Source organism: Pristiophorus japonicus, chromosome 3 (genome assembly GCF_044704955.1).
Source record: "Pristiophorus japonicus isolate sPriJap1 chromosome 3, sPriJap1.hap1, whole genome shotgun sequence".
NCBI classification, from domain to species: Eukaryota; Metazoa; Chordata; class Chondrichthyes; family Pristiophoridae; genus Pristiophorus; species Pristiophorus japonicus.
Genome location: NC_091979.1, coordinates 108,358,341 through 108,371,570, shown reverse-complemented (window position 1 = coordinate 108,371,570; position 13,230 = coordinate 108,358,341). Strand labels below are relative to the sequence as shown.

Here is a 13,230-nt window from a genome sequence, read left to right as displayed (position 1 = left end):
ATGAGATCCCCTCTCATTCTTCTAAATTCCAGTGAATATAAGCCTAGTCGATCCAGTCTTTCTTCATACGTCAGTCCTGTCATCCCGGGAATCAGTCTGGTGAACCTTTGCTGCACTCCCTCAATAGCAAGAATGTCCTTCCTCAGATTAAGAGACCAAAACTGTACACAATATTCAAGTTGTGGCCTCACCAAGGCCCTGTACAACTGCAGTACGACCTCCCTGCTCCTATACTCAAATCCTCTTGCTATGAAGGCCAACATGCCATTTGCCTTCTTCACCGCCTGCTGTACCTGCATGCCAACTTTCAATGACTGATGTACCATGACACCCAGGTCTCGTTGCACCTCCACTATTCAGATAATATTCTGCCTCCCTGTTTTTGCCACCAAAGTGGATAACCTCACATTTATCTACATTATACTGCATCTGCCATGCATTTTTGTCCACTCACCTAACCTGTCCAAGTCACCCTGCAGCCTCTTGGCATCCTCCTCACAGCTCACACTGCCACCCAGATTAGTGTCATCTGCAAACTTGGATATTACATTTAATTACTTCGTCCAAATCATTAATGTATATTATAAATAGCTGGGGTCCCAGCACTGAACCTTGCGGTACCCCACTAGTCACTGCCTGCTATTCTGAAAAGGATCAGTTTATTCCCACTCTTTGCTTCCTGTCTGCCAACCAGTTCTCTATCCACGTCAATACATTACCCCCAATACCATGTGCTTTAATTTTGCACACTCATCTCGTGTGGGACCTTGTCAAAAGCCCTTTGAAAGTCCAAATACACCACATCCACTGGTTCTCCCGTGTCCACTCGTGACTTCCGGTTTTCTTCCAGTCTTACTATCTGGATCACGTTCTTGCTCACAACCCTCCCCTTAGTGGGAATGTGATTCAGGTCTGTGCTCTTTGTACTTTTACCACCCTCCCCCACCGAGTTCATGACCTCCTCTCCCCCACACCCCCCCCCTCCGATTCCCTCTCTCTGTCCCTTCGATCCCCGTGCTCTCCCCCTCTCTCTCCCCGGCACCTTCTCCCACGAAGCTGAGGAAAGCGTGGCCCATGCTGTACAGCAGCTTCAACTGTGGGGTACTGCATATGTGTGGTCGTATCTTGGTGGCAGCGTGCATGCGAGAAGGGGATGGGCTGCTCATGCGCAGAAGGACACAAAGATGTTTGTGCAGATAATCACTCCTTATTCTAAATAACTGCCTTTGTTTCATTGTAGTTTTTCAGTAGGACACAGAAATTTGCATGATACTTACATAGAACGTACAGACAGAAACAGGCCATTTAACCTAACAAGTTTATGTTCCTCCCACTTGAAATGTGATCATTTGGAACTACATATTTTTAGATATATCTACTTATATATCTTATTAAAAATCTTGCATATAACACACCTGTACAAATTAACTTAATTTCTTGTAAGATGCATTATAATGGTAACCCATTTGTCAAAAAGCCACAATGGAAAAACCCTCTGCCAACATTTTACAATAGGAAAAGCCTCATCAACTTTCACTATCAGAGTCTTGGTGAACTAACTGAATCAAAATACTTTTTGGGAAAAATAATCCACCATTTTTCCCCTCAGTAACTGAAATTTCTAATGTCAAAATAAAGTTTTAAATATAATAAAAAACATTTTACATATTTCACAATTCTTTCATGCACCATTTGCTGGCAATTTAAATATTTACGGTCCATAATATGGGTTTAAATAAAATAAATTTCATACGTTACATATTTCAAAACAACACGACTAAATTTATCCATTGCATTCTTTAGCATCTTTTGATACCTTCATTAAAGATTTTACTTGAAGGCCTCAGTCTCTACCAAAAGCCTGGAATTAAACTTGTTATTTCTGCCCAGTTCCTAGTTGCACATGTGTAATGTGAACAGTTTTCCAGGATTCACAAGTAACATTTAAGCTAGTTCAGCCTCGAACAAAAGCTATTTGGTTGCTTTTGAACATTATTCAAAAAAAGCTACAGAATAAATCTCAAAAGCTTTAAGGTTAAATTTATACTAAGTTTATTTTAAACAGAGCATGTGTGCGATTGAGTGAGAGATAGAGAAACAATAATAGACTGCACACCTGTTATTGCTCGAGTTGATGTTTGAATTCAACTAATGCTTTCTGGTTAAGTGTAAGAGAAAGTGTCTTTCCCCATCCTAATTGGAGTTCTTTTAAAAGCACACAAAATAGGTGAATTTTGAAAGAAAACAAAAAGCCTCCATCACTTGATTATCACCTGTGTTTTGTTGATAGCTAGAAACTATAAAGGCTCTAATTACTGACACCGGAGAGAGGAAAAGAAACAGACAGAAACACTGTGAGAACGTGCAAGAGAGCTAGACACAGTGTCGTTCCTGAACCAATTTTGAGTTTAAAAAAACAATGAATTTTGAAAGCAAACAGCACTAATGATCCCAGATTATCACCTGTGTTTTGATGGTTGGAAGAAATGAGTAAGAATCAGACACACAAGAGGGAGGGGATGGGTGGAAAGAAGAGTGATAGAAAGAGACATACCCACAGTTAGACTTCCACGAACAAAACACATTTAATGTTTGCAGAGAATTTAAGAAAGTTACACTTTTAAACTCCTAAAGCCCCATCACTGCGCTGTCAAACATCAGGACATTCATCCCAGTTCTGACAAAACCAAGAACTGCCCCTCATTGCAGCTAAATCCCACCCCCTCTACCCAGTACTGAAATGACTAATTTTTAAAATATATATTCTTCTTTTGCTTGGTATCTATTTTTGTCTGATAATGTCTCTGAAGAGCCTTGGGACACTATATAAATGCAAGTTGTTGTTATACAGCATTTACATAACATCTTTAATCTAATCACACCCAAGGCTCTTCATAGAAGCATAATCAGACAAAAGTAGGTATCGAACCGAGGTGGGATGACCAAAAGATTGGACAATGAGTTGGGTTTTAAGAATGGCCCTAAAGGAGGAGGGAGGAGGAGAGGTTTAGCGAGGAATTTCCAGGGCATCTGGCCTTTCGGGCTGAAAGCACAGCCATACAGAATTCAGCAACGGGATTGTTGGGCTGGAGGTTAGAAATGGGGAGGGGCAAGGCTGTGAGGGGATATGAATACAAGGATAAGATTTTTTAATTGGGGGCCTGGAGCCAATGTAGGTCAGCAAGGAAAGGGCAACAGGTGAGTGTGACTTGGTGTGGGCAAGGATTAGGGCAGCAACTTTTTTGGATGAGCTGAAGCTTATGAAGGGTGCAGGATGGGAGACTGGGCAGGAGAGCATCGGAATGAATAGTTGAGTCTGGAGGTGACAAAGGCATGGATGAGGGTTTCAGCAGCAAATAGATTGAGGTGGGCAATGTTACAGAGATGGAAATGGTCGGTCTTGGGTAAGGCGGATGGAATTGATGGAAAGGGTACAGCGTTTGTGACGGGAGCTGAAATAATGCCTTCAGTCTTTCCAATGTTTAACTGGAGTGAAGTGCAGCTCATCCAACACTGGATATCGGTCAACAAGGTAGTGAAGGAGTCAAGATAGGTGGAGGAGAGGTAGAGCTGGGTAATGTAGATGAGGAATAGAAGAGGGCAAAGGATAGGTTCGCGTGTGACTGTGAAGGCAATAGTGTAGAGGTGGGTGGGGGCAGTGGGGGAAGTGTGGTAAACAGCGAAGATTTTCAAGGAGAGGTGATATGGGTGGAACAAGGTGAAGTGCTCAGAGGAGAAAGTACAATATTAGCGGGAGACACCAGGGTATGATGTGGCGAGAAGTGTTACATTGCCACTGTGGCAGTTTTGGCGGGCAGTATAGCCAGGCAGGAAGGCTTCAGTAGGGGGCAAGGTATCACCACCTGCGAGCCAAGTTTCAGTTAAATCCAGGAAGTCAATGCAATCATCCAGAATAAAGTCGTGGAAAACAAGGGCCTTGTTTGTGAATGAGCAGATATTCTGGAGGGAAATGCCATGGGCGCAGTGACTGTTGGTCTTCTGACAAAATCCAAGTCGGCAGTTGTGAGTGGGGTGTGGGACGCAATGGATGGTGGTAATGTTAGCCCCCATCGTGCGTACTGAGTGGGAAGAGGAGCAAGAGAGTAGGATGGGAGAGATGGAACTGCTGCTTTTAAGCAAGCAAGCGATGGGCCCTTCAGAGAATGTCAGGAGTTGCACAGAGGGTAGCTACGGGCTATTCCAAGCGGGGATCAAGCCTGGAACAGCAGCAGGATAGTAGGAAGGCAAAGTAGTAGTCATTGGGATAGGGATTGGGGGAGGCTAAGTACCCAAGGGGAGAAAAGAAAGGTGGCATGACAGGAAGGAGAGGAGAAAGGAGACAAAGGCTCAAGAGAGAAAAAAGGGAGAGACAGAATTAACAGGCTCAGGTCCAGACTAGGAGCCAAAATGCACATGTGAATTGACAGAGGGAATTTGGATTATATTGGCACGGCAATTAGAAGAGACATGGCCAGATCATAAACAGAGGACCTTCCCCCTTATTCCAAGTACCTTGTATAGAATGGATCAAAAATTGTTACACCCAGTATATTTGGTACCTTAATGTTACAATATCTAATTAATCATCTGTCAACCCACAGGTGCAAAACTTCAGTGGAACAACAACCCCACAATGCATTCCACAAACTTGCATTACACAGGGCAGCATGAAACTTGGAAAGTACTATATAAAGGTTAACACATACTGTACTGTATACAGAACACACATCTTAAGAGTGTGCTATATACAGGAAAGCACAGAGTCTCATGTACCATATAAAGTATGTACAGGAGATTATGACATTTAACACAGAATGCAGCATCAGTATCACTGATTTACTTTTCAGCCAGTGACCAGCACCCTTCATTTTAAAAAGCGGACACTCATTCATAGTTGTCACCTTAGTGGTCAGAGTTGTGGAATTCCATCCAAAGAACCAATAAAAATCCCAGAATATAATTTAATAAAAATGAAATTCTTACTTACTCACTAAATCAGTGACCCCGAGGTTGTCCCCATGTTGTGTAAACACCTCAATTCTTATAAAACAGCATATCCTATAACTCAGCATCAGCAACGTCACAGGAGATCAGGCAGCAATGCAGTAAAAGTTCTGTGCAGAGCATGCACTTCAGTACTGCACACACTTCCTGTAAGTATCCCATTTATTTCCTGCAGCAGTTTCCTCGTCACCCTTTGTTGATTCGCTCTGATAATTCAATGTGTTACATGTATAACATGCTAGTATGAAACAGAATATCCTCAGACTTGAGTAATCCCACAGGAGTTCTGCTAATGTACACAAAAATAAACTGACAACGTTCTTCTATAACTCAGTTTGAAATGGAAGTGAACACAAAAAAATGCACCACCCACATTGAAGAGCAACAATGAAGGAGGATGGAGAAAACAAGGAGGAAATGGAAATTTTATAAATAGTAAAAAGTTGCAGAAAATGCCACTTCTCAGACTAGATATTGGGCTGAAAATTGCGGTCTCCGAGTGCACAATGCGCATGCACCATGCTTTTGCATCGCACGCATCCAAGGGAGAAGGACATCCACGGGTGGAGATTTGGGCTATAGCCTACTTTTACCAACGTAAGAGTTTAAAAACATAGAAAAATTAAATGTTACTATTAAACTTTTTAACACTATTAAAACATAGAAACATAAAATAGGTGCAGGAGTAGGCCATTCAGCCCTTCGAGCCTGCACCACCATTCAATAAGATCATGGCTGATCATTCACCTCAGTATCCCTTTCTTGCTTTCTCTCCATACCCCTTGATTTCTTTAGCCGTCAGGGCCATATCTAACTCCCTCTTGAATATATCTAATGAACTGGCATCAACAACTCTCTGCGGTAGAGAATTCCACAGGTTCACAATTCTCTGAGTGAAGAAATTTCTCCTCATCTCGATCCTAAATGGCTTATCCCTTATCCTTAGACAGTGACCCTTGGTTCTGGATTTCCCCAACATCTGGAACATTCTTCCTGCATCTAACCTGTCCAGTCCCGTCAGAATTTTATATGTTTCTATGAGATCCCCTCTCATTCTTCTAAACGCCAATGAATACAGGTCCAGTCGAGCCAGTTTCTCCTCATATGTCAGTCCTGCCATCCCGGGAATCAGTCTGGTGAACCTTCACTGCACTCCCTCAATTTTTAAATTTAAAAAAAGTTCTCTAAAACATTTAATTTAATGCAATTTCTATTAATTTTAAAAAAAGTGCATTTAAAAAAAATTTATGTTGGTGTTTTATTTGATCGTAGGGGTATTCTCATTGATAGCAATTATGAATGAGAATACTACATTGCGATTGGTGGTCCAGGCCCACGTGATCCCAGGATACACATACTATCCTGGAAGACATGTTCCCATACGCTGGACTGCGCAACTAGGCCTCAGAGTACAATCCTATATTCCTCCAGGACCACCAGGTACTTTCGTTAAAAACTTTTCAGTCGGAGGCGTTCGCCCGTAGGAAGCCTCCGAACATAATTTTACCTCCCCCATTCTCTTTTTACCAGATCCACAAAAATCTGCAAGTGATTGGCCTACTTTAATGACATATTTGACAGCCGATTTCCTGTGCAGACCTGACCACTGGCATCCTTTCTGCTCCTGAATTACCTTAGAATTTACATATAAATTTCTGTATTAACAAGAAGAACCCTATTTACAATTACAAATGGCTTTGACATTCATTTTCTTACTAAAAAAATCCATAGTCATAGACAAAATAACTCGAGTTCTCCTACTCAGCATACACAATCAGAAGGAACCAAACTACATAATGCTTTAAGCATGAATGCCACAAAAGCAGAGCATATGGCTTAGAAATTCTGGCAAAAGACGATCATACAGATTTTTAGATTTAGTGCATAGAATTTTTTTTGATGTTTTCTTGGAACTTTGCAGATTGTGTTTAAAGAATTAAGTTCAGATAAAAAATTAACATGGCAGGTTGACTGCTCATTTAGGTTGTCTTTCCACCCGAGCACCCAAGTTGAAATCTATACCAGAAAGTCTCAACTCTTATCTGACTGTAAAAAACCTTCGAGATATTAATGTAGTCAGTCTCAACCCAGTTCCCAGTATAAATCAGTATCAGCACTAACTCGGCAATCTCACTCCTAAGAGCAAAACGGATGGCTGCTCCAGTGAGACTCCTCATGAAAAGAAAGATTCATGGTATCATGCTATTGTGGACAGTTACAGAGTAGAAGCCAAGGACCTCCCCACAAAAAGGAGAGGGAGGAATCAACAACTAGTAATGACAACTGCCATATAATCGCTCATTTGCATGATGATTGCTGGGTATAGTCTCGCCTCCTAATCGCATTCACTTGCTTGTGTCCCCCAAGTGTAAGTAGGAGAAAAGGAACAGCAACTAAAATTACAATGGCCCTGAAATCGCGGTCTCCGTGACAGCGAAGCGGACACTGTCGTAAGCCTTGTAAAAGGCCCGGCAAGTTCTGGGTTTCCGCATGCGCAAAATCCCAGAACTTGCGATCTGGCTTGCAACTCAAAAACACTCACTGGCACAGAGTTGGGCTATCTGCCCAACAAATGCCCACGAAACCCTTACGCCTGGTAAAAGCAGGTGTAGGGCCTGCTTTTACAGGTGCAAGGGTTAATACAAATGCTAAATTAAAATGTTTAAAATTATTTTTCAAAAAAATTAGTTTTATTTTAAATATTTGATTGAATGGAATTTTAATTAATTTTGAAAATGGGAACATTTATTTTTATTTCAGTTATGTAAATTATTTGATTTGGGGATTCCCTTCGTAAATGGTATTCCCATAAGCACAATAGGAATCCTTCTTTGTGATTTGAGGACTCAGCCTACGTGATCCCAGGGACGCTTCCAAACCACCTGGGATCCATGGCCTTTACGCAGATATACGCCTGCAGGCCCAGGACCCACAAGGCCGGAAACTAGCAGGTTTGTTCGCATTTTTCTTCCGGGTTGAAGGCGTACTCCACAGGTACGCCTCCGACCGCAAATTTTGACCTATTGGCAGTATCAGTAACAAGGCACCTATGCACATGAAACACTAGCTTTTTCAGCAGCTATTTATAAGGTGGCATATACTTTGAGCACAACTTTGCAGGACCTTACCTGGACATACCAAAGGGAAAAGGGAAGCTGAGATGCAAAGAAGTTGTGGAAACAAAGGTGCGGGGCCAGGGAAACAGTGAAAAAATGGATGGTCTGGTAATACTAGCAGAGAGCTAACCTGGTAGCTGCTCAACAGCACAAGGATTAAAGAAATTACAGTGAACACTTGACTTACCTGCTGATGATGTGCTGGAGAGAACACCAAGAAAATGCTACATGCTATCTTCATGTCAGGTGAGAAAACTACACAGAATCAAATCTTGCAAAACTCATAAATCATGCAAGATGCAAGAAATAACACAATGGTAAAGAATTGCTAAATCAAGCCATTTATTAAGGGAAAATTATTCAAATGAAGAATGATAAACTTTGAGCCATGAAGGTTTGAAGATTTTTTTTTTATAAAGAGGACAAGAAAGTACTCGTACTATTTTCAACAGGCCACGTTATATATAAAAATACACTTTGCCTAGCCAGCCAAACACATCTAGTAATCTTAGTTCCTTTTTAAGAGTGAAAACCTAGTGTCTTGCTGAGTAACTCAAACAGAAGTCACGTAATTTTGAAATTCTTAATCTCTAGATGTTCTCATTAGCATATGCATACCTTATATACTTCACTGAAGCCACCTCGTCCCAGTAAGTGTAGCAATAAATATCTATCATTCAATGTAGGATGATCTTTGAATCTAAAAAAAATGATTAGTCTAGGTAAACATTGGAATATCAGCCAAACATTCTAGAAACAAATTCACTATTTTGTACAAGTGGACATCATAAAAAATGTGGACAAAATCAAAGTCTTCAGATGAGTGAAACTAGATACCGAACACTGAACTACAAATTCCTGATGTTTTGGTTGAAGATAGTGTAAGATGAGTTAACATATCCAGATATGATTAATCAAAAATTTGAAAACTGAACAGTTGGGTAGTTTTGTTGTTGTTAAATAGAATGGTAGTGACTGCTGTTTTGAAGGAGGAAGGTACAATACCAGGGGATAGTAATAATGCTGATGATGTCAACAAGCAGAGGGCTGAGGAGAGGGAGTCGAGAGAGGAGGTGGGCTTCATTAATTAGAAGAGGGAAGAGATGATGATTTGTGGGACTAGCTGTGGAAGAGAGGTGGAATGGAGGGACAATTTGGAAGAAGCAGCTTGGGATAGCTGCCAGGACCAAAAGCAGAGGCACAACTGGGGATCATCTCAGATTTGGAAAGTCATTTATACACTTCTTGCATTTAAACTGTTAGGAGCGAATAGGGGAGCAGTAAGGAGAGATGGAAGAGATTGGCATTTCTTCCACAAGATCATTTTGGAGTAGTGAGCACATTTAGCCAGGGAGAAAGAATAGTAAATATTTAGCTCTATCTGGCAATGAACTTCTAGACCAGACACGCATCAGGTACATTTCAGATTACAGCTCCTGATTTCAGGACACGGAGCTGACTGTTGCAAAAGGGAGACAAGAGGGTGATTAACTCTGTGGTCTGCACAGAGTGATCTTAAGCAAGTGGTTCTAAACAGAGTGCTAAGGTTGGGAATTCAGAGCAGAGGGGGAAGGAGGAGAGACTGAAAGGAGCGGCGGGAGATAAAGATAGGCACGAGAGCTTGGAGCCCGGGCATCAGGGAGCGAGGTAACTGATGTCAGCACAAGGGAAGGAGCTGAAAAGAAAAAAAAATTGGTGAGTAGCTGGTGATTGTTTTTTTTAAGTCTAAAAAATGCTTCAACCACTTTCTGTAAAGTTAGTTAACAGTCTATTAAATAGCAGGGTGATAATGAGGTCGCGGCATGTGCATAACAAGGAAAGTAAATGCGGAGGGCGAGTTATGTCGAATTATAAGGTCAGACCAGCAATCTGTATTGAGATGAATTAATGTTATGCAATGAATTTTCATTTGTTGCTTGAGAAATACATACAATAAAACCAGGTTGAAAAGAATTGTTCTATTCCAAAAAAGCATGTCTAACTTGATCTTGTATTATGGGAGTGACTTCATAGGATCTGATGGGCAAGTCTACTGTTGAAGAGGTTTACTACAGTTATACCAGAAAATTTAAACTCAAGAAAGGATCAGCATTCACCACAGTGCCCTTGCAAAAGAGTAGTAACAGAGGATGTTTTGGAAATCATTTAGAAAGAATTCCAAATTTTATTACGTACACAGTTTTGACATTATCATAAAATACAAATTAGTGCAAACTTACATAAGATTTTGCTCCAACATTTAGAAAACGTACTTAGAAGCAGCCTTTGAAATTAGCTATTATAAATGAAGATCCAACCAAGTAGGTCAATCATTTCCCAATTATAGGAGTTAGTCATTTGACTAAGGCGAGATTATGATGACATTTTAATAAGATTTGTACTCTATTGATTCTAGGGGTTGAGGGTGGGTGGGGAAGAGCCTAAGATCAGTATACCATCAAATCAAGTCAGTGTAAAGTCAATTACTTCCTTAAAGTCAAGAATTACATATTTTTATTCAATTTTAATTGCCAAGAATGCAACTTTGTGTATTTAGCCTTTTGAATATTTTCTTTCAACATTGTTGGTTAGTGTTTACAGGTGCATCAACAGAAAGCTAGTTCCCATAGTAAAACTGCTAAGTTGTCATCATTAGTGAAAATGTGCAAAACATTTTTACTTCTAGTAATCAGACAAGTTCTGGTTTCTGAAAATGACTGATACATGGATAGTTTCCAGTAAGGTTTTCGAAAGCAATTTGAAACATAATGAAAAGTTAATGTTTGGGAAGCATTGGCGGTAGTGAAGTGATAATGTACACACAGAAAGTTCTCAACATAGCAATTTTAAACAGGCAATCAATTATTTTTTAAATTATGATATATTAATACTCATGAACATCAATTTTTAAATGAGGCCATTTAAGGTGACAAATTGATGTTTAAGGATAGCGATGTTTAAAAAAGTGAACTTGGTGTCTGATCAGAAGAAAGCAAACTTATGTTTGGTAAAAGAAAAACAAACTACAAATATTGGATATCCAGAATAAAACCAGAAACTGCAGAAATTAAACAGCAAGCCCATTAGAATTTGCAAAAATAAAAAATGGGTTAATGTTTCAGGTGGGTACCCTTATTCAGAACTGGAAATTGGAACGCAAGAGTCAATTAAGGGAACCAAACAAAATAAAATCCTTGGCATGTGTGTGGTGGTGGGGAGAGAACAGATGGAAGGTGGTTATGTTTTGGGGTTTTTATTTAGATATTTCCCTCAAGTTTAATGTCTCAGAGCATTCCTGCACAACCTATAAACAGAAGTGTGCCTTTACATGCCCATAGCTTGGTATTTTGTAGGGAGCGCGGGGGCTGAACTAAAAAAAAATCTTCATTACTGTATTTTGGCTTACTGGTTAGATCATTTGCCTTCACGTGATCTTGCTGGAATTCAGAATGTAGAAGAATAAACCCTTCACTAGATGGTGGTTTGGGTTATAAACTGCCAAACAGATTTATTAAACAATAAATGGGTGTGAACAGTAATGACACACTAAGTTTACACTACAGTCTTAACTATACTTAATTGGAAGGATGAAACTAGCATACATATCTGCTGCACTAAACTGGGGGATAGAGTATAAAAGCAGAGAAGTCCTGCTACAACTGTACAGGGTATTGGTGAGGCCACACCTGGAGTACTGCATGCAGTTTTTTTTCTCTGTATTTAAGGAAGGATATATTTGCATTGGAGGCTGTTCAGAGAAGGTTCACTAGGTTGATTCCGGAGATGAGGGGGTTGACTTATGAAGATCGGTTGAGTAGGTTGGGACTTTACTCATTGCAGTTCAGAAGAATGAGAGGTGATCTTATCGAAACATGTAAGATAATGAGAGAGCTCGACAAGTTGGATGCAGAGAGGATATTTCCACTCATGGAGGAAACTAAAACTAGGGGGCATAGTCTCAGAATAAGGGGCCGCACATTTAAAACTGAGAAGAGGAGGAATTTCTTCTCAGAGGGTTGTAAATCTGTGGAATTCTCTGCTCCAGAGAGCTGTGGAGGCTGGGTCATTGAATATATTTAAGACAAAGATGGACAGATTTTTGAGCGATAAGAGAATAAAGGGTTATGGGGAGTGGGCAGGGAGTGGAACTGAGTCCATGATCAGATCAGCCATGACCTTACTAAATGACGGAGCAGACTTGAGGGATCAAATATCCTACTCCTATTTCTTGTGTTCTTGTGTAAACTGCAATGCAAACTGAACCAGATTCAAGGTCCCTCAATATTAATCTAACATGACAAGTTTGCTGCTGACTATCCAGAGACTCACTGGCATATATACTTGCTGTCAGATACCACAGAGGGACTGCTCAATTAGATTAAAAACAGACTGAGAATTACTTTTTAAAATTTGACCATGTCCATTAGAACAAGCTGGGCCATTAACAGTGGATGGACCTGAATTTTAAACCCAATATGCACCAAGACAGAAAGAAGCCAATAACATGGCACATAATAGACACATTATACAAGTAATTTGAGACATGATGTACGACAAGTGTAGCATGCTTGGGAGGAACAGGTGTTGGACCTATGGTTCCAAAAGCTTTCCATTACTGGGGGGTTTCCTCACAGCATGTCTGGCTCTGTTGTAGAGGAATTGAGAGAGATTGTTCGTCACGATTTATTAACATTATTGTTGGATTATGCAACTACCAAAATGGTAGATGACAAACTAGGTGGACATTGGCTTTTTAAAAATCTAGCATTTCCTATGTTCCTATAGATAAAATGCTTAATTTTTGTCATGGGGGGAGGAGCGAGATAATGGGTAAATATCCAAGGAGATTTTTTTTTAAACTAGAAAGAGGTCAAAACTATTTGATGATGTGCAAAAAGTATCTCAGTGAGGCAATGGAAAGGCATTAAAACAAAAGGCATGTAAACAGCTAATTAAGAAAAAAAATAGCAAATGCTAGAAATCTGAAATAAGTTTAATTCCAGCATTGTGTGTTTTTAGTTCAGATTTCCAGCTTCAATGCTTTAAAATTTGTACGGTTTGATTTACTGCTACTTTTCCAGGAATCATATCATAGAATGATAGAAATTTACAGTACAGAAGGCAGCCATTC

General features: G+C 40.1%; 1 protein-coding gene across 8 annotated transcripts in view; it reads right to left on the bottom strand.

The window, feature by feature from the left end:
* The window catches only part of tlk1a (tousled-like kinase 1a), a 319,969-nt gene that overhangs the window by 58,859 nt on the left and 247,880 nt on the right, over positions 1–13,230 (bottom strand). For all 8 annotated transcript variants that reach the window (XM_070875656.1, XM_070875658.1, XM_070875660.1 and 5 more), the window contains one exon: positions 8,739–8,820. In XM_070875656.1, coding sequence (XP_070731757.1) covers positions 8,739–8,820 — 82 coding nt within the window. The remainder of the gene's footprint in view (positions 1–8,738; positions 8,821–13,230) is intronic.